The sequence below is a fragment of the Vicugna pacos genome, chromosome 1, assembly GCF_048564905.1.
Source record: "Vicugna pacos chromosome 1, VicPac4, whole genome shotgun sequence".
Lineage (NCBI taxonomy): Eukaryota > Metazoa > Chordata > Mammalia > Artiodactyla > Camelidae > Vicugna > Vicugna pacos.
The window spans coordinates 114,954,492-114,976,809 of NC_132987.1; the positions used below are offsets into that span (position 1 = coordinate 114,954,492).

A 22,318-nucleotide genomic window follows, 5' to 3' on the forward strand; every position below is an offset into this window, starting at 1 on the left:
CCTGTGTTCTCAAATTTCACGATTACGTGCCTTGATGAAAGCTTTTCTTTCATTGTATGGGCTGTCAGTGGCCTCTTGCAATTTGATATTCCTGTGTCCTTCAGTCTTGGCATAATTTTTCTCTTCTATTTTCTCCCTTTTGGAACCTCCTTTGTCCAGCTCTTGGACTTTCTGGACTGGTCCAGTTGGTTTCAGTCTTTTGTCTTTTAATTTACATCTTTGTTTATTTGGTTTTTGTAGAGGTGTGTCTAAACTTTATTTTCCAATCTTTCTGTTGAAGAAGAATTTCTTTTAAATTTCTATCAGGTTTTTAATTTTTAAGACCTCCAACTCTTTTGTATATACTTGTGTTGAATCCTCTTAACTTACTAGGAAATCCTGGCATCCATTCTCCACTTAGCATTTGAAACTTGATATTTCAGAGTCTATTGCCCATTTCTGTCTTATCTTAAAAGAACATGTTGACAACCAGAAGCACAATGGGAGTTTCAAAATTCTGTTTATCTCTTTAAGTGCAAAGTTAATGATTACTCCCATTTTGAAGGGGCCTTAGAAGTTGTCTATTTGATTTTTCTGTACTAAGCACAAATCCCACCTATCAAAATATTTTTGTGAAATTTGGCATACATTCTCAGTCCATGAAACATGAACAGGTGTACAAAGTAGTGAATGTGATTGATTATTGTTATTTGTGGTAGTTACAGTCCATGAAGTTGCGCCTAACACTTGAATTAGTGAATATGAAGTCATTGCCCCTTGGAGAAATGCATGGTTAGATTCCTGCCAGTCTCTGGCTGGTCACCACATTTTGGTCAACCAGTCAGTACATAACTGTGTTTCATGTGTCTTGGTTTAAAGACATCATATTTAAAATATATTGTTGGTTCATAAACATTGATCTCAAGGCCAACAGCACTGTAACTCATGCCTGAACAAAGCTTACTTAATACACGTATCTCCTCCATAAGGGATATCATATACTATTGCATTTGGAAACACTAGACAGTAAGTACTTCAGTACTGCACTTGGGCCACTTTAAACAGTGAAATCAGCAACAAAAAGCAGAAAAGTGTGAAAATCATGGCACTACATAGACCGTGAAAAGAACCCTTATACATAGTGGGGACTGAAACAAGAAGAGAGAGCATCACGTTGGACCTGAGCTGGGAATGTGCGTACTGTTAACCACTCTGCAGTGGGAGTGTTGGTTTGGAGGTTACAGACATTTTGAGGTGAATTGGCGTATTTGAAATCCACAAATAATGAGCATCCACTGTAACTGAAGCAGACATCTATGCAGCCACTACGCATGAGAACTAGAACTTTATCAGTCCCCACTCCTGAATGTTCATTTCATTTTGTAAAAGTTCTGATTTTAAAGAGTTTCCTTATGACCTCAAATTCGCCTCTGACTTTCATTCGGTAGTCCAAGTTATGCCCCTGAAGTGTAGCTTGCTTTCTCTTTGAGTATCTGATGATAAATATTCAAGATAAATACAGTCTTCAATTTTCAGTCTCAGAATCAGGCTTAATCTCCATTCTCTGGTGTGTGCATTACAGGACATGGATTTCAGATACTTTACCATCTTTTTTTTTCTTTCTCCTGGACAGCTTTGAGGCAATTGATGTCCCTTTTTATGTGTGGCCTCCATGTTGAATACAGTACACCAGGGGAGATGTTACTGATGTAAGACTGTAATGAGAAATAAATAAAAAGAATGGGAGCTACCATTCCTTTGGGTTTTATTCTTCTTCCAATTCTAATATGAATTTTTATTGTCAGACCCTCTAAAATACTGTTGTATCTATATGGGACTTGCTGACTCCACTTCCAGAGGTTTTCATAGTCTGAGTTTTGCTTTGATATTTTCTGTACACAGTAGGAGTCTACTGTCCAGTTTTTTGTTTTTGTTTTTGTTTTTAATTATGTCCCAAGAATCTTTAGAAGTTTGGAGGCACCTTTTTGAGTTTCTGACTGGATCTTTGTTTCCATCTTTCACCTGCTCCTAGCTCCTTGACTGTACATCGTACATCTCTGTGTTTGACTAACAGGATATGCTTAAATTTGTTAGGCATCTTCGCCTTTAAAAGAAAAAATTTATATGTAAGGTGCTGTTTTCCTTTTTGCAATGAAGGTCTTATTTCTCCTTGAATTTTATTACTTGGTTTAATCCTCTTTTCAGTTGAATAAAGTACAGCTGGCAACTTCCATCTCTCATCTTTCCATTTATTCTTTTGACATACCATGTTCATCAAACATTTATTGAATTTGTGCCAGATTCTTTGCATCTCCAGCATCTTTACTAAGATGACTAAGAAGCAACCTTGAAGAGGCTTAGTTAGGGAAGGGGATGTACTTCTACATAATTACACTTGCAAGATGTATGTGGATTGAGAGAGATACACATGGGGTTATGGAGGAAAGGCACACTTCCTAGGAGGTAGCTGAATCTTGAAGGATGTCTTATTCCTTTAATTCGTCTGTGCTTTTATACCCTTTCTCCTCCCTGCTTTTCAGAGTGGTACCTTTGTCCTATCACTTGCACTGAGCACCACTGTAGTGGCTTGGTGGTGGACACACTTTTGGTCTGTTGTTCAGCAAGGTATGCAAATCTGACTGTCTTGCCAAAGCCCAAGTTTCTGACTGTATGTATCAAGGCATGTTTTAAAAAATTTCTCTTAACCCAGTCAACTTACTGATACTTTTGCTAAACCCATACACCAATGCTTAGAAGATTCACATGATCTAAATAGAGATTTCTTCTAACCCTTTTGTCTCTTCATCAGAATCCTTTGCTGATTCTCACCTTTCCTGATCTTCCTGTCATTCCATTCCACCCCTCCTCTCTGAACAGGTTGAAATATAAGGTGAAGGCAGGGAACTGAATTGTGCATGAAGGAGAGCGATCAGCAGGACAGGCACGGCTTGATGATGTCTACCTGATGCCTGCTCTCACTATCAGTTTCATGAGCTGTGGCATTTCATTCACTTGCTGCCATAGTAACCAGGACTCCTGCCAGTCTTCCTGTTTCCCATCTTTTATTCATCCGTAAGTGCATCTGGAAGGGAATGAGGAGGATAGAAATGGAAATTTCCCAGTAAAAAGACTGTGAATTTTGGAATGTTCTCAGAACAGTGAACCTGGGTACCTTATTTTTGGTATTTCTCCAGCTGTTCAGGTAGTATTAACCACAAGTAGTGACCTTTGGGGACTGTCATTTCATATTCGGGGGGCTACATTATTACTGTGAGAAAAGTGGAGCTTTTATGTTCCTTAAATTAGAGCTGGAGGAGATCATTGCTGAAAATCCTTTATAAACTGCAGTTCAGCCAGAATCATTCATCTTAGGGGTGATAAGAAAGAAGCCAGCCAACTTCCTACTAGAATGTGGTTCTCACCTTCGTCCACACCTGGGGAGCTTTAAAAAATCCTAGTGCCCAAGATTTATGAATCCCCAGGCCAACTGAATAAAAATATCTGAGGGTGAGACATAGACATCTCACTTTTAAAACTCCCTAGGTGATTCTAATGTACTCTAGAGGAATGCCTTGATGAGCCCCCAGATTTGCCCTTAAATGGCCTCTGAATGACATTCTTTGACTTGAGACCTTGAAAACCAGTGGATTTAAATTTATTCATTTGTAATCTTTTGATATCAATACTGATATTAATGTCTCAGCACAGACTAGTTTCAGGGGGTCCCTTGGATGCCCACTACATTTAAAGTAAGTCCAGTTTATGATTTAAAGGCATTCCACCTACCTTGCAGCTGAAGTGCTTTACCAACCATCCTACCGCTTTTCTAGTTACAAATTCAGCAATGCTGTGAACTATGACTCTGCTTTATTTCTTGCACTTTGCTTTTGGCATGGCGTTGATCTTTGCCAAACTTGGTAATTGTGGGACCCTTACTCCTCTGATTTCTTTTCTTCCATTCTTTCCTGGGTTCTTTTTATTTTCATCACATTGTTCAGAGAATACGTTTTTCTGTTACATTTCCCAGATCTCCAGAATCTCAGTCCTGGCTGCATGACCATAGAATAGGCAGGCTCCTCTTTTCTTGTTTTTCTTACCACCTTGCTTTTATTGGCTGCTGTGTTCTCAAGGCCAGACTTGGCCCTGTCCCATAACATCTCTTTGGTTGCCCTGATTCTAGAAACAGAGATCTCTGGGCTTCTGTCTTCCACTAGATTCCAGTTTTCCCTCTGATTCCCAAGGGGCAGAGCAGCCAGTTGTAATAGCTCATGATGCTGGAAGTATAGCTTGCAAGGCTCTTTCAGGAACCACTGAAAGCTTTCCATCTGTACCTCTCTGCTTATTACATTATTTAAAATGTAAATGATGTGGAGTCAGTGAATGAGTTGTAAACGTTGAGGCATAGTTTCAGGGCTTTGACACAGAATTCACAAGTTATGGCATATTGTCATAGACTTAGGGGAAGAAATTCTTAAAACAAAATAAAACTGAATCCGCCCTCTCCATCCCCAGGTTTAATTTTTAAAACATCTTTCATTGCTCATTGTAAGAGAAATCAGATAATAAAGCAAAGAGGAGAATAGAATACACCTCTCATCTTACTGCCTATGGAAAACTAATGTCATTTAGCTGTATGTTCATGCAGACTTTCTAAATGTACATGTACATTAGTACTTTTTTTTCTTTTGGAAAAAAGCTGGATTGACCCTACATGCTGTTTTTTTAATTTTATTTTTAAAATATTTTCATGTCCATGTATAAGGATCAACATCCTGTTTTTTAATGGCTGCATAGTAGTTGTTCAATCAGTGAAAATACTGTTTTGAACCAGACTCCTGTTAGTGGACAAATACTTTTCCATCTATTCACTGTCCTGGTAGCTTTGTGGTGAATGTTTTCATAGCTAAATCCTTATACTTCGGTATGGCCGTTTTCTTAATTTCCTAAAAATGGCCATAGGATTGAAGGTATACACATTTTAAACTAATATAGCTTGCCATATTTGATCTCCAGAAATTTGACATTTTTACCAATAGTGTGTTTGAAGACACTGAAATCTTAATGTAGGCAAAAAATTGCCATGAGTGGAAAAAAGCAGTGGCTTCTACCTATACCCAGCACAGTGCCCACATCGATTCCACCCCAAATATAAATTCTATTGGAACCGTCTTCCTGTCATCCTGTTAGTGCAACCTGCTCTGAGAGGATGCTGACTGACTGTCCTTCCACCTCTTACAGAGATGCTCAGTCTTTTGGATCTGGCTGAAGTCTGCCATCTCTAACTCACCAGTCAGAAATATTTCACCCTCCCTTTTATTAGTGACTTATGTGTGTCTGCATATCTACATCACAGACTTCTAAAGGGCAGGGAATTTGTATTTCATATCCCCATGGCTACCCTATTAGAGGTGGATTTCATAGTGAGAAACTTGGAAATACATGTCTTGAGGGACACACTTTGAAAGGAATGTTTGTGGATAAATATTAGGTTAAGCCTTAAGAAATGGTCAATATTTGGACTGTTCTTGATCCCCTCAAATGGCAGTTTCTTAAAGTCTATATTTCTGATACCCACAGAGTTTGGTGTGTTTATAAGAGATCATTCAGTTTGCTCTCACTCCATTTCCAGGTGTGGATGTATGCACCTTCTCTCTTACAGCTGATTTATGCCATTAAGATTATTTTAAAATCATTCCCCAGTGGGGATTTATAGGTGCCCCCCTCCCATAACTGTGTCTCAAAAAGGTGATTGTGTAAGTTGAATATCATATTCATGAGTGCTTTTCACTTAGTACATACTTAAGGAACTCTTAGAGCTCTGTTGCTTTAACGGTTAAATGACCACTTGATATGTCTGAACTGTAAATCTGCAGTATTTAGCATTGTTTAAAATTTTTGAGGTATTTTTCATTTTGCAGAGCACACAGCAGTGGCTTATAAAAAGCAGCAGTTTTTCACTGAATTACAATATTTGTTACTTTCCTAGTATACTTGATGGGTATTGACGGGTTCCCTTCTCTTCTTCCCTCTCTCCCCCGCTTTTTAAAGTCTGTAAAGTCTTTGTTCATGATTATTCTTTTTGGTAAATGATCTGTTAAATATGATTCATGGGCAAAGTAGTATAGCAGTTAGTTCTTAAAAGTGTTTTCTATCTTTTACCTTCAAAGAGTCTGTAAGTTACTCTTCTAGTCACTTACCTACAAGTTACAGAGTGTATAATAGTCCACTGTAGGTAAGTATAATCATGTTCCAGCATGTATTTGTTTAGCTTTGTTTTTGTTTTTTTAGTGTTCTAGACTTGCTCTTGGTGAATTTTATTCTAATTTTTAAAATAGCTTCTGTGCTTAGTAGTTTTTGCCCTTAATTACCAGGAGAACTACAGCTCTTGATTCAATAAATTGTGGGGTAATGGGGTTCTCTTGAGTCATAAAAATATTTGATAAAACAGTTCCTATGGAATCATTCTCAGAGTTGGGCACCGTAGATGGTGTTAGGCAGGGCCGGCACTTCACACATTTTGAGGTAGGTGGTGTCCATTCTGTTCTTCCCACCAAGGTCTGCTAGTGACAGAACTTCCCTGGAAGCTAATACTACTGTTGAAAGATACTCACAGGTTTTCTCTTCCAAATTGCTGTGAGAATCTCAATGCAGACTTTCCTGGGACTTTCTCTGTATTTGGAAATGCAAATTTCAAGGACATTTTCTTAAGGAGCTAAACTTTGGAATTAAGATGCAACAAAGAGTGGGAAAGGCTTTTACATTTACATTTTCACAGATTTTAACAGTTTTATGACCTGGCTCCTGCTTTCCTAAATCTTAGACTTGCTCCTGGTTGCTGCACGGCCCTTTGTAACGTGAGAAAGGCAGGGTGTAGGTAGGTAGATGCTACATGCCACTAAGTGTTGTGGATTCTGTGTCATTTTCATTTCCTGGTAGGCTGTGAGGGTTTTGTAGTGATAGCCAGGTGCACCCTAGGGCCACTGGCTCAAAACTGTCTTGGCCAGAGAATCTAATTTACAAGATAATTTTGTTGACATGCTTCTCTTCTGGGATGAAAATACGTTGAATTAGATTAAATACTGGTCATTGACCTATGGTGGTGTTTGTGGTACTTCTGTGAATTCTTAGCTTAATAATAACCTTACTGAATTGGGATTTTATTTGGGGGGCAAGGGGAGATGTACTTCCTTTTATTTTTCCTGTCTCCTTGTTGTCATAGAAACTGCCCATTAGAATTCCTAGAACTGCAGTTTTCAAAATGTGATCTGAGTGGGATTAGCAGATACCAACTACTGTATTTAGAATAGATGAACAACAAGGTCCTACTGTGTAGCACAGGGAACTACATTCAAAACTTGTAATAACCTGTAATGAAAAAGAATATGAAAAGAATATATATATGTATAACTGAATCACTCTGCTCTATACCAGAAACTAACACAACATTGTAAGCTGGCTATACTTCAATTAAAATAAAAAGTGACCTGAAAAGCCTTGGACTTCTCAGAGACCTTTTCAGGGGATCATTGCAAAAGCAGTAGTGGGTAAAACAGCTGGTGTCTTAGTATAAATCTAGGCACCAGCACCAAACTTTATTAGTAGTCAGTATATTCCTCACCACCATGCAATCGTAGTGTTTTTTAAAAGGCAGTTTCACTTCAGAATGTCCTTCAGAATGGTGCCGGAATAGTATTAGAATTTAATCTTGGCAGGGGCTTTAGAAGTTGGCAAGTCTAACCTCCCACCCAGTGGGAAGATTGATCCGATGGTCATCCCAGTCTTCGCAGTTTGAGTGATGGGAAGGTCATTGCTTCACAGGGCAGCCTATTTCACTTCCATGGAGCTGTAATTTTCAGAAATGTGTTCTTTATATGTCAAGGCTCTGTGTCTCTGTAATTTTTACCCATTGATTCCAGTCAGACTCTCAGGGTCCAATCAAAATAAGACATATCTGTCGCTTGCATAGTAGCCCTGAAAATATTTGAAGTCAGCTGTTGAGGTTTCCCTAGGTGGGCTTTTGTGGCCTGGGTACCAGTAGTTCGAGTAATCATTAATAATAAGATCAAAATTTGGCTTTAATTTTGTCTTAGGGTGAATTTTCTTGAAGTATTGTTTAGTGTAAATTCTTACGTTATCAGCAAATAATCAGAACAATCTAAGTTTAACATTTATGTTTATATATATTTGAACTTTATATTTTTGAAATATATTTAGTTTCACTTCTATTAGATGAATTCTGGGTTCTTTTTTTTTAATTGAAGTATAGTTGGTTTACAGTGTTTTGTTAATTTCTGGTGTACGGCAGAATGATTTAGTTATACATACATATTTTTAAGGTTTTTGGGGATAGGTAATTGGGCTTATTTATTTATTGAATGTTGGTGCCAAGGATTGAACCCAAGACCTCATGCACGCTAAGCATGCACTCTGCCACTGAGCTCCTTCTGTTAGATTCTTTTAAACTGCAAATTTGTATTTTAAAAAAAAAAAACACTTTGGCGCTACGTGAAGTAAACATAAAAACACTAGTACTATAATTTTGCTTCAGTATTGCAGTCACTACCCTGATAGTGAGCTTTGTGTTTATGAAAAGTAGCTTCAAATTGTATTAGAGAAAGGAGGAAGCTTCAGATTCCTGGTGGAGCAGGGAAACTGGAGTACGTAAGCAAGAGACCCTCTTTGGGAGGTACAATTGATGCGTTAATTTATTCAACAGCCATTTCTAGCGCCAGCTTCGTGATGTGGACTTAAGGAGTACAGTTGTGCACCAGATAGACAAAAGTCCTTGCTCTCCTGAAGCTTCCACTCTAGTGATGAAAGAATGTTGCTGTGTGGAAGTAAACGGGGTGACACAAGGAGTCCCTGGGGTTGGGGTTTGGGGCACTTCTGGGTGATGAGGAGATCAGAATGAGGAACACAGAAAGAAAAGAGACTTTTAAAAAACATTGGGTGACTCCAGGATATTTTGAGAATTGTGACATAAATGTATACGTGAAGCTTATAGAAACAGAAAATTTGTTGAGAACCACTAATGTAGCACACGAGGAAAGTGAGGCACAATTTAAAATGGATAAATTTTAATAATTTATCCAGGGTTGTCTGACGTTAGTGGAGGAGCAGGGACTGCAGTCCAGTTTTCCTAGCTCCCATTCACATTCATTCACTGTTTCTTTTCCATATTTTTTTCAAGTGAGCGATTTCCGCCTTCCAATCTGTGCTGTAACAAAATTGTGTTTCATTGACATATGGTGGATTGGAGGAAAGTCTGAGGGAGCTGCTTTCAGATGGGGTGAGAGAAGCCTGTAAGGAGCGCGTGTGCACAACCTCTCTTAGAATAGTTGGAATTAAGTGGTTCAGAGACCTTGTAAATGAGAATTACTGCAGCAAGATCATGTGCTTCCTGTAGACCATATGTTTTTACAAATTGAACATTGTGCTGTATTGAGCAGAACTTTTTTTTTGAAGCCTAAAATTTTATATTAATAAATACGTAGGTTTCACCAAATGAGGCAATTTGAAAGCCTGTATTGATATATTAGGAGCCTGGTGGATGGAGCGCTGATTTTGCAGAATCCTTTCTGAGTCCTGTGATGATCTGAACAGTTAGGCTGATATTCCTTATTAGGCTGGTGCCCTGCGTGTCTCCCCGAGGACTGATCCCACGGGAGTGCACTGTCTGTACCCCAGGGGCCCAGGTTCACATGGTGCATTTTAAGGTGAGTGGATTGAGGCTTTGCCAGCATCCCTCAGCCCGTTAGAAGGTGGAGCAGAAGCTGGCCGGATAGTAAGTAATTCAGGCTTGTGGGCCATACGGTCTCTGCTGTAACTGCAGGTCTGCTTTTACCACGAGAGCTGCCGCGGACACTACATAAATGCATAAGCTGGCTGCTCTCCAATAAAACTTTATTTGCAGAAACAAGTTGTGAGCGAGATTTGGGCCACAGGCTTTGTTTGCTGACCTTTGATTTAGAATGATAAGGTGAGGTATGTGGTGTAAGGTACAAGCTGAGCTCCCTTAATAAACAGGGAATCTTTTAGCCCCTTCTTCTTTTTGCACTTCTGGGTATTCTGAAGTTACAGTGAAGTGAATTTGGTCATTCAAGCAGTCTACAGTTTGACCTTGATGTTACTGAGGTCGAAGTGTGCTCTGATATTTTCCTAAGTTACATTCTTGTTAGGTAGCCTTTACCCTTTTTTGGACAGAAGAAAATCTTTTATTTTACAAGCTCTTACTTCAGAAGAGGGTGCTCCATGTTTCACACTGTAAACACTTCACTTGGAATTTAAACAAGAGGTATTGAGATATATTCCTTTTTAATCAGGCAAAACTGAAATTAAAATTAATGCTTTGAGTAGCTAATCAGAAGACTATAATCAATCAAAGTATGTTTTTTTTTACCCATTCTTTATTTGGATAGACTGTTCATCCACCGTATCAGTTCATTCTATCAGTAAATAGTATTTTTAATGAAATGAAATATTAACTGTTGTTAGGAATGAGGTTTCTGCAAAATTTGTAAATACCTGCTAGTGAAATATGAGGAGAATTTAGTCTCCATTTTGTTGGAACTATATAAAAATGTTTGTTTGCAATCATAAGGAGAAATTGCTGTAGACTTTTACCTAGTTAGTGTTAATGCAGAGATAGTTGGCTCCTGTATTTATTTTCAGGAAATTTCCATTTATCATAAGGGTGATTAAATATATAAATTCACATAATTTTCATTAGGTATTTTTGAAGTCTATAGTGGGCTACAATAGGAATGAAAGGAGAAATTTTATTTTTGAACCTTAAACTAATACTTAGTATATTCACAGCATTTCAGCAGTATTTGTCAGAAAGAAAATATACAGCTATATTGTGGATTCTTCTTGGGTTACTGGAATGCATACTTAAAATTTGTTCTGCAGTTTTCTTTTCATTTGATCTAAAATGAGCCACTGGAAGGTAGGCTTTTTGTAAGTTCACCCCTGCACTTCACGATTTCTTTACTTGCATTTCTTCATTTATGTCTTTGAGGAGAAGTTCCCTTTTGCTTGCCCAGGAGTCCTCTGGCCTCCTTTCCCTGACTTGACTTTTGTCAGTGTTCCTTTTTTTTTTTGCCTCAGGCCCTACCACCTGCTAACTGCCACGTGATCTCAAAGTTATGGCATCTCTCAGGGTCCCAGTTTCCAAATCTGTAAACCTTCTTTACTCTGTTTTGTGTGTGTGTGTGTGTGTGTGTGAGAAGATTAACTATGTGACATTAGAACACTAAGACTAGCATTGGGCATATAGCAGTCATGCAGCAAATCATGTTGGCCATCGATGACGTTGTTGTTTAAAGCATCTTACATTTTATCTTCTGACTGATTCATTCCCCCTTTAACTAGTAACTTGCTTAAGTTTTCTCTCTCCTCAAACACTTTACTTGAATGTGTTTGCCCCTCAGGCTCTGGAGCTTTCTTTTGGTTGTCGTTGCCATCACACCTCTACCATGGATGTCTTTGCAATCTGACTTCTAGCCCCATCTTGCTAAGTGACCATTGACCATGTGGTCACCACGCTGTGGCTTTTTCTTCATCTCCACCCTGTATCCTGTCATTCTGGAGGCTGCCTCTTCCCTTAGTTTCTGTGACAGGGAAGATCTGATTTACCTTCTGCTATTTGCTTCTCTTACTTCACGTCCTCTTGTCAGTCCGCCAAGTGTTTGTGCTCCCCAAGGTTCTGTGGATCTCATCCTCAGTGATCTCCACACTCCCCTCAGTGATCTCACCTACTGCCAAGGTTTCAGATAGCCCCTCTTGGCAGATGACTAACCTGCCTTGTTGTTTTGAGCTTAAGGTTTACATCTTGAGAGGTCAACTTGGAGAAGCTGTGGGTATCTCCAGACTCAGCATGTCCTAAACCAGATTCATCTTCTGTGGTCCCTGGCCAGCTACTCCAGATTTCTTTTTAGCTGTTAATAACAACCCCATTCTCCCAGCTACCATATTTAGTGCCCCCTTTGCCACACCTCTTCCTCATTTTCTACATTTCATTAGTTGTGTTTTCCTGTTTACCCTTGTAAAGTGTCTTTTCTTCCAAAAGTTTTTGGTGTATACATATGCACAGAGAGATATCTGGAAAGCAGTTCATCAGAATGTTTAACGAATTTTATCTCTGGATGATGGGACTCTATTTTGTTTGAATTTTGTTTTTCATAACAGATATTTATTATTTATATACTTGCACCCAACCTATAGTCTTACTTCTCAATCCTCCCTTGTCCTGAACGTCACCGATGGGACTCCTAGCTATTTCCTCAATACTTTCTTGTCTTTGCTCCTTTACTCAGTGCCTGGCTCATTTGTTCTTTGCATCTCCCATTGTCATTTTCCAGGGCTCCTTATAAGTCAGCTCTCCTAATGAAACCCTTCTTCCAACTGAATCTGCTTTCTCTTTTCATGAGCTCTCTGGTCCCTGTGTCACTTCCTGCACTCTGCCTTCTGGTCTTCTTACATGAGTTTTTGTGTTCGTGTCTTTATTAGATTGTAAGCCCCATGAGGGCAGAGATTGGGTCTTACTCATCCTTTCCCCCTTTTGGTTACAATCTCCCAATTTTTCTTTGGGGGACAACCCCTTTTCCCACTGTCTGTATGTGGTTTTGGTGAGATGGTCAATCAAAGTGTCCTGCCAATAGGATGCTCTTCCCTTGGAATTTGAATTTTGAGCCATGGGCTACAAGAACTGGCAGTGATTGGCGCTGATTCATCCTGGCCAAGGTGCTCTGAAGAAGCCACTCAATTAGTTCCTGCCTCCCAGATCCCTGGAGCTGCTCTGGTCCCTGGACTCTCCGAGGCCTGCTTCTTCAGATTTTCCTTCGTATCTGTGAGCTATCTCATATCCTTACAATAAATATCTCTCTCTCTTTTTTAAACTTTCTTAGCCAAAGATAATTTCTGTTGTTTTTCCCCAAAGATCCCTCCCAATAGAGCTGTTATGATTGGAACTGACCACCCTTAATCATTCCAGTTCTAATAATGATTCTGATCTGTTTTTTCTTCTTTTTAAAAACAAAACCCCCCAAACAGCCAGAGACTGCTGCTGCTTTGAAACGTACTCTAGAAGCCCTGATGGACAGAGGGGCAGTAGTGAGGAACCTGGAGAACCTGGGCGAACGGGCGCTTCCTTACAAGATGTCCTCGCATAGTCAGCAGCACACCCGAGGAGGGTAAGTGTCTTCATGAGTCACTTGACAGCTGCCTTTGATGGGTTCGGTGGGGAACACTGTGTATTTCAGCTCAGAAGTTACTGTACTCTTAACAGTCAGATCCCCATCCTACCAGGTGGTGTGCAGGTACGTACCCCAGCAGTGTTGTGTTGCAAATGGGATGCATTTGTGCTGACCCGTAATCATCTGTAATCAGGGTATAAAAACTGGTCATGCCAGCAGCAACACATTTATAAGCTTTTGATTGTGGGAAACGTTTCTTGTCAACTTAAGCACTGTTTTCTCCTGGCATTTCTTTCACTTTTGCCTTTAAACACCTCATTGAGCAATGTATTGTCCGCCTACTCAGTGCATCCTTTGTAAGAATGTAGGTTGAGATAATAAGCCGAATGTACTTCTTTTACAGCCGTATATAACCAGAGCCTAAAACCCACAATAGAAAATGTTTTTATCTGCTCCAACCAATTTTAATCAAAATTTCTGTAGTGAGATTTTTTTTCTCACATTTGTCAAAGGTTTGATTTTATAGTACCTTATAGATAATTATCCTTGTAGAAATTCTTTGAGGCCAGTTTGTCAAGTTGATTTGAAGCTTTGTAAGCTCTCATGGTAGCTTGCTTACCCCATCGTTTCTGGTTTGGAGAAAGAATCTTACATTGTTAGGCTTCCTTAGAAGTAGCTGACAGGGAAGATGGGAATCAGTTTTTAGCATAGTGGGAGAGGCCCGGACTCGGAGACTTGATTCTCCCTCTTGTGTTCCCAGCTGTGTGGCCTAGACCAAGTCACTTAGCTTCTCTGTTTCCCGCTTTCTTGGGTACTGAACTCAGATGACCTCCCATCCGCTTTGTCACAGAGATCAAATGAGATGATCTCTGAAGATGTGCTCTGTGGACAGCACTGAGTGTTGTGTGAGCTGCTTTTAGGCACACGGAGCGAGCACTCTTATGCAGTTTTGATACAAGTGATGCGCTCAAGTGAAGTCCCGCGTCACACTGGGCTTTCTTACTGCCTGTAAACCTTCTGCCGAGGTGTGGCACAGACTGCACTTTGCATCTTTTGATTGCTTCACCTTGTTTTGTGCTAGTGTTCAGCTTCTTGAGAGCACCTCTGCAGAGTGTGCCTGAAGTGTTGCTAGGCAACATGAAATGCACGGTGGCTTATTCCTGCTCCACAATCATAACAACAGTGAGCCATGCCGATTGTGTGTGTAACATTTTTTTTTTTAACATAACCACAAAGAGGTTTGGTTATAATAGCAAGGCTATGAATCCTTTTGCCTCTTTTTTTTTTTAAGAGGAGTATGTAAAATTTGGCCAAGAATTATTAGTCAGGTTCTGTGATGGAAGGCACTGAACAGGGAGAGAAGTCAGCTTTCAGGGAGGTCAGTAGGAGTGCTTTCTTCTGCCCTCTTTCCAAGTATAGGATTTGACCTTATTGGCGGCTGGTGTGACCAGCATCCTAGAACTTACCGCTTCTCACAGTGTGGGCAGTGCCGCTGCTCCTGCTGTCTGAGGCCCACACTTGGAGAACTGCTGTGTTAATTCATCTAGTTTTCAGGCCTCTGTGTGCATACGCTGGGGTGGAGTGGTGCTCTTTCTCTCTTACGGAGAGAATAAATTCAGATCCAGGAAGAGCCCACCTGGAATTAAGGCAGAACTGCTGACAACGCTGGCCCTACGTCCTGGATTCCTGACACGGTGCCTCTGCCCCACCAAAGACTGTGTTGTAGGCACTTAGTGCCTCTGTAGCTAAGGGTTTTATTTTTGTTGTGTTGTTGTTTTTACTTTCAGACTTCTCAGCAAAGGAGAAGCCACATTGTTAAAGTGCATTATGTTGTGTATATTGTGCATTGACACAGAAAGGCGATTCCCAGTCCCAGGCTGGGAGGTTCATGTTTTAAGCTTGCTTTTCTGGGAATAAATCAATATCTGGTATTTATTTGTTTGAGATAATGTTTTCCAAAGAGTGGTGATACTCCACCGAAAACTGGGATGTGCTTGTGATCAGTTAGATGTGGGAAGCCTTGCATGTTATACTCCTTTTAGAGATTCACCGCACGCTGTAGAGTGTAAACGGTGAGACGCCCTGCAGTAAGATGCCTTTGTTTGTCAGTGTCCTTTGACCATGTAACTTTTAATTTTGTAACACTCATTAATATTCCTCACAGTGGCTTTTGGTCAATGAGGCTAGGGTAGGGCTAGGGTAGTTGCGAGTTACCTCCGGGGGTTGGAGATTTAGAGTTGAGTGGTGTGTCGGATGTCTGCAGTGTGGAGCTTAAGTTTACTCTGATATTGGCTGCCACTAGTCCTCCCATAGTCACTAACCCCAGTGACATTTGTGCTAGGCCTTTTGTTCACATGGCTAGCTCTTTTTGTGCACTGATGTAGCCACAGAAGGCATTACAAACATGTATTAAGCAGATGTGCCCAGCGTGTGCCAGGTGCTGGGAAGGCTCACTTTTACGAAGTGGTTGAGAAGAAGCAGAGTGGACTTGTTTGTCATGTATTTATTAGCATTCGGAAGGTTTTGACTCTTTTGAGCAGCCCCGGAGGCCATGACAGGTGTCTGTAATTTTGGTGGGGCACTGACTTGGATCCTTAGGTTGGTGTGTGAGAGCCAACTTTTCAGCTGGCTAACTAGTGGGCCCAGGATGCCCTCTAAGAACCCACGTTGCGTTGTGGTGCTGTTGGTCATACATGTTAGTTGCTTTTACATTTTACAGGAAGAAATGGCATATCCCAGTGGGACTCCTAGGTCTCAGGATGGTTCTCGTGATTATTGTGGTTCCTGATCTCAAGAAGTTTCCACTTGAATCAGGGGCTTGCATGTGTATGACTAACCCAGGCACTGGGGCAGCAGCCAAGGGGGTGTACAGGCTGGAGCTCAGCACCCCCCAGGCTGACTACCTCACCTCCTCCCCCCAGATCCGTTCCCTGGCTACACACATGGCAAGTAGGCCTGAATGAAGGATGAGGGTAGAAAAATGCTTAGGTAGGAGAGATCCTGTTACTTTAGGGTTATTTGGGAGGTCTTCCAGAAAGAGGAGGGGGTACCTTGAAAGTGGTACCTGGTGTTTATTATATCAAGTCTGTTACTGGTTTATGCCCCCAAAATACAATCATTATAGTCCAGATATTAACTTGGTCAGCCCTGACTTTGGAAACAGGTTACATTCCAGGTTACATACGGGATTTGTAAGTTTGATGTTTATAACTGGGAACCTATTTTCCCATTAGAAGAACTTGATGGTTAAGTTCCTAGTCTGATCCACAGAAACTTGCTTGAGCTCAGAATCTCTGAGGGTCAGTAGAACTAGGGAAGTTATGTATGTACAGCTGGAGCACCTTTCTAAAACTTAGATTTAAAATGCTGCTCTGAGTTCCTTCTGGCAGCAGAGTAGAGCCTGGGTTGAGTCACCTTTATTTATCAGGAGTAGGGATAGTATCTCAGATACCTGTAACTTATTAAGAGTATTTTTCCAGGGGAAGTCAGTTCCCTTGTCAGTTGTCCCTCTGGTGATGTGCATTTAGGAACAGGGAGGAGCTGACCAGATGCCCCTGTTGCTGTCTGGGCCAGGTTGGGCTGGTTAAGAAGTTTGGATCCTCTAGACCAGTTTTCCAGGTGGAGGCTTCTGGCCTCACTCACCACCCCTTTCACCAGGCAGCGCCTGGAAACCACTGGAGCATGATTTGGAGCTGAGGGGAGGGGAAGTGGAGTGTGTCTTAGAAGGCCTGGGATTCATTCTCAGCTCTGGATTTGCTCTAGTCTCTTGGGGGCCCCCAATTAGCTTTCCTTTGTATAGTCACATGCTCATCTTGGTACCTTGATTGACTCTGTGGGAAAGGCAAGGTTGGTGTCTTGGAAGATTCTTACTATATTCCTTGGAGTCTAAAAAGGGGACAGTGTCACATGTGCAGAAGGGAGCAGCAGGAGTAAGTGCTCATTTAGACCCTTGCTAAGAAGGGGCGGGCAGTTTACTGAATCATAGTAGCAGATTCTGCCAGAACTACGTCGGCGTCTTTGTCTTCCTCCAGGGCTGCACAGGCTGGTTTAAGGCTCTCTTTCCACTAGATGGGGCTGGACCGAGACTGAGAGTGATTTCTGGTGCAGGAGAGGGAACTATAAAAGAAACCGTGGTCCATATTTCAGTGTTGGGCTTGTGCTTGTTTGTAAGAGGATGCCCCAGATTGGCTTTGACTATTTTTACCACGCCTGATTTTACTGCAGTGAGACTGGGCTGACTTCAGAATGCGTGTGTATAAGAGCTCTTAAGACATGAGGGAGGTTTTTCTTGCCTGTTTTGTCCCTTCTTTCTCTTTTCTCATCTGCTTTAAAATGTGGATAGGTACTTATAGCAGAGATCTGCTGGCCTACATATAAGATGCCCTTCTATTTACGGGTAAGCAGAATGATAAAAATAACTGGCTCTGTGGCGAATCAGTGGAATTTTACTGACTCGCTCCCAGAGTGTGTCTGCAGCGCCCTCCGGGAGCGCTGGCATCCTCTCTAGAGGAGACTGATTCTCCTCTGTGGCTTTCCCGTTAGCTAACATTTCCATGTTCTTGTGCCTTCCTGCCAGCGCTAAGGCCAGGCCAGCGTCCTGACCCCATTCTTGTGTGTAGGTGCTTCGTGACAGGGTTTCAAGGCAAGGCTGCCATGGCCTTGCAGGTTTCTTTTTGGTGGCAGTGTCCCAAGATTTGTAAGGATTCTGCAGCAGGTTTAGTGGTTTTTAAAATGTATGAGACCCAACAGATATAAAAAGAAATGGGGCTTTTCCATGCAGAGGGTGTCTTCGTTTTAAGGGGAATAATTCACTGCCTCAGCGAAGCCTGAATCCAGCAAGATTTAACCGATACAGGCTAGGAACTGGCATTCAAACGGATCTGTTTCCTGTCTTCAAAAAGGCTTGAAGATGCTTCATGGCTGCAAATCCCTCTTCTCCCCCTCCCCCACCCTGCTCACTGGAGCCACTGAGCGCTTCAGTGGAAATTTCCACTCGTCTGCTAGGGGGAAGGGGAGGCTGTGAGTGAGTGTGTGACTGTGTCTGAGAGAGACAGACAAAGAATATAACTCAAATTCAGCCAAGCACTTTTTATGGAAAACTTGTAAATACAGGATTAAGACAGAAGTGGAATAAAAACCAAATACAGCCTTTACATTTAGGAGCGCGCAAGAAGACACGTTTCCTCCCTCAGCCACTCAGGTGGGGTGGGGGCTGGCAGCCCGTGTAGCCTTGTGCCAGGAGGGGACTGAGTGGTACTGAGGCTCGGGCCCGAGAGAGGAGGAGCAGAAGGGACGCTGAGGGCTGCTGGCCCCTCGGGAGCCCGCGCTGGGGATGGTGTGGTCCTGGTGACACTGGGCTCAGTCTGTCCTGGGGAAGCCCTTTCTCTGGGTCTTCTCAAATCTCTGTGGGGTTTCAGTCATGGTAGTGGAGAGTTTGTAGTGAATGTCTTAAGAAATACAAAGGAGGGTTAATTATCACCTTCAAGACCACGTGGGCAGTTCTGCGTATGAGATGGTTCCCTGTTCCTCCAACTTTTGAACATGGGACTCTGTGATGAGAAATGTATTAGTGTGCTGAGCTTTTTTTGTTTCTCTCTTTCCCTGGTATCAGTCATCTCCTTACTTCTGCTTGTGCACAGTTGGGGCTGCATAAAACCCGAGTGCTTTTCTATAGAAAAGAGAGATGCTTGGGTGAAGCTGGTGTCTGCCTTGTGGATGAAGTGATTCTATAATTAGAACCACGTGTGGGAAAACACACCTTGAAATGTCACCACCACTGGGTTTTGTGTTGAAGGCGATGACAGTGCTTACATTCAACCCTGGCTACCTGGTGTGCAGAACCATCTCACTGGTGCCAGCAAACACGTGGCTGAAGAGGCTGGGAGTGTATACTATAATTAGAGTTCAGATTGCTAAACTGGATTTTTCCAAAATGATCTGCCCATTTACTGATTCGATCGTTGATTAGAGCAAAAGTGGAGAGTGGAAACTAGCTATTTGGAGAACTTGGTTACTTTTTATTGGAACGTCAGCTTTTGGCCATGGCTAGGCAGTAGAGATTATAGTCATGATTCTAAACTCTTCTACCTTGAGTGAGGAGCTTGTCATGAGGATGAAGATAAGAAATAGACTACATGTGTTGTGACTTTGGGTCTTGTGTTTGGATTCTGCCTAGCTAGGATAGGGCAAGAAGCAAACGCTGGTACCTCATTGTGGCTATTGAATCCTCTTGGTCCTCTCCTTGCTTAGGGCTGGGGTGAAAGTGGGGCAGATTCCTCTGGGGACACTGAATCCCTCTTCTGGCCCCCTTGCTTTAAACAGCTGCTCTTCTGAATTTCAGAATGGCTTCTCCATGGCAGCTTTCAGTGGGATGTAGGGCATTCCAAGGTCATTCTATCAACCTAATTCCCAGTTTTTACAGGTCTGTTATGGACCTGTGCTGTCAAGGGAAAGGGATCCTTGCAGGCCTCTGAAGCTGCTCCAGCCTACAGCTCCAAGTAGGCTGCTCTAAGCCTCATGTCTTCACTGGTTCAGATGGAGACGCAGGGATGTGCCCCTTTCAGTCTCTCACATCTGTAAAAAGTGTCATCGTCCTTCCTCAGGTCAACTGTGGTTAGAAAAGCCCAGCAGCTAGGAATTGGGTGTCCACAACCACCACGTCAGTCCCACCGTCTCCTTCAGGACTGGGAGGTGTGTGCAGGTCTTGGACGCCGGTTTCTGCTGGCACAGCAGCCCTGGTGACTTCCTCTCCCCAGCTGGACTGAAGTTCCAGGAGATCAAGGCTCTGTGTACCTCATCTTTTTAGCCTTCTTCTGAGGTTTGCCCACAGTAGATGTTCATTGACTGACTGGGTTTGCCTGAGATATGTAGGTGAGAAAAAGAGTAGGTGCTGGCAGCAGCCAGAAATTGGTCATGGCATTCCTGTGTGGGAAAGCCGTAAAGGGGTACTGACCTGTGTGCTTGGGTCACTAAGGCAGAGGAAGGAGGTTCAGCTCTCAACCAGGAGTGCCGAATACAGCAAGAGCTGCCCGCCTCTGAGCTGCTCCTCTCCTTTGTTTTGATGGTACTTCCTTTTTGTGGAAATTTCCACGGTGTAATAAGGAGCCTGGGAGTAGAAGCAGTCTTTGCCCACACGAGCCCCAGGCATAGATCAGCAGGGTGATAAGCATGAAATGACTGTCGCAGCTGTGGCTGTGAACACAAGCCCATTTGCATTTTGGCCAGTGGTCCTGTTTGGGTTTGGTTGCCAGATGAGCATCACGGTACAGGGAAGGCAGGGTAGGTAAAAGAAGGTAAAGGCTAGCGGGGTCGGGGGGAAGGGGGGTGATGGTAACAGAGAAGCTCCGGGAGGCCTTTTCAGGCCTTTGTCTAGGACTTCTCTTTATCCTTGAGAAACCTCCAGAATGCTGGCTGCTAAGTAGCAAGAGATGTGGTTGACGGAGTGGGGATCTGTGGGGTCTGGAGCCTGCCTCTCACTTTGTGGCCCCTTGCAGATCAGCTGGACTGTGTCGTCTTCATGGTCCGCTCCAGCACTTGCATGCTGTGATTCTGTAAGCCTTTGGCCCCAGAGCTCTCTGTGGCTTCTATTGTCTTGGAGTCAAAGACCACTCTGTTAGAATCCTAACTGACCACTTTGTAGCTGAGTGATCTTGAATCAGTGACTTAATTATTATAAAAGTCAGAGGAGGTAATGTGCAGGAAGCCACTTTGAAAACTGCTAGAGCAGTAGTAGTTGCTGGGGAGAGGGCTGCTGGACCCAGCCCCGCACCCAGCCCCGCTTCCTCCGCTTCCATTTGCTGGGTTGCCGCATGGTGTGGGGCTTCCACCTCTTCGTTCTCTTCCTCAGGAGCTGTTTAAAAGAGATTTCCAAGACACTCTCTTTTAATTTCTGAAATAAGAGGTTTCTGGTATATCTGGCCTCTAGTTTCCATCCTTGAGTATCCTTTTTACCCTTATCAGAAAATGATATCCAGAAGCTTTGGGTGTATTTCTTAGCATCGTTTCGTGAGAGCCAGTGTAAAGAGGCTGCTGCTGCTCAGGAAGACTGCAGGAAAGTTGGTTTGTGGGCAGTTGAGCTGGTTGTTGGCTACCGTAAACACTCTCTCTCTTAGAAACATGTTTAGGCTTGGAGGCTAGCCCACAAAAATGCCTCTGTGGTGTGGCTGAATGGAAAATGAAAGGAAACAATGCTCGCTGAACCCCAGATACAATATTTGAATAACTTGAATACTTGAGTATAAAGAAGGGCAGGCTTACCTCACTAGAGCAGGTGACACCTGTGGGCTTTCTGGAGGGAGGGGACTTGGAACACTTCCAGGGCTGGCAGTGGCAGTGGCCTGGGTTGCTGAGTGCCCTGAGTGTGTCGGGCCTCAGCATTTCCCTCCATCTTACCCTCTGTTAATAGATGGCATTTCATGTTCCCTCCCTCCGGCCGTCAGCACAGGGCTTTAAGTGTGATAAGGCAAATAGGAAGAGTCTTCTCGGGAAACTAGCCAAAGGCAAGGGAAGAGGAAGGAGCTCAGAGAGGCTGTGCGTATGTTTAAGGAAACACTACCTGCTATAGAATTAAGTATGGTGGGATGTTGGCTGACAGAGGGTGAGGTCATAACTTGTCCACAGTAGCCGGGCAATACATTTGATGAATGACGAAAATATGATGAAAAAACAAATGGATAAAAAGGGAAGAAAGACACTGGAGGCTATGTTGAGTGAGAGTTCCGCGCCCTGGCCACCAGGCGGCCATAATTATTTGGGGGCTGGAGGAGTGGGTAAAGGGCTGGGGGTTGGCAAGGGGAAGATAACTTGAGGTCGATTACACTTATTTTTTAGGTTCTGTTCCAGAGCCTTACTTAAATGTTGAACAAACGAGCAGTTCTTGAGTTGGGTGGTTGCAATCCTAGCACGGGCTACGTGGAGTAGAAATAAACAAGTAGAACGAAACCTAGGAAAATTTGGCCTAGTTGGTGCGTAATTTTCAGAGTAAGCCCTAACGGTGGTCTCATCCGTGAGCAGAGGTGCAAGTCACTCCCTCAAGAAGTTTGCCAGTTAGTGGAGGAATTTATATCATTTTTATTTCATTTCTTGGAAAACCCTGGGGGTCTTCGTCAAGCTGTACTTGCTCCCTCATCACCACCGCCCACAGC

The 22,318-nt window shown here is 42.6% G+C and overlaps 1 protein-coding gene across 1 annotated transcript in view; it reads left to right on the plus strand.

The window, feature by feature from the left end:
• MRPS6 (mitochondrial ribosomal protein S6) overlaps nt 1–22,318 on the plus strand; it is a 63,858-nt gene that overhangs the window by 35,884 nt on the left and 5,656 nt on the right. Inside the window, exon 3 of the mRNA XM_072970885.1 lies at nt 13,033–13,172. Coding sequence (XP_072826986.1) covers nt 13,033–13,172 — 140 coding nt within the window. The remainder of the gene's footprint in view (nt 1–13,032; nt 13,173–22,318) is intronic.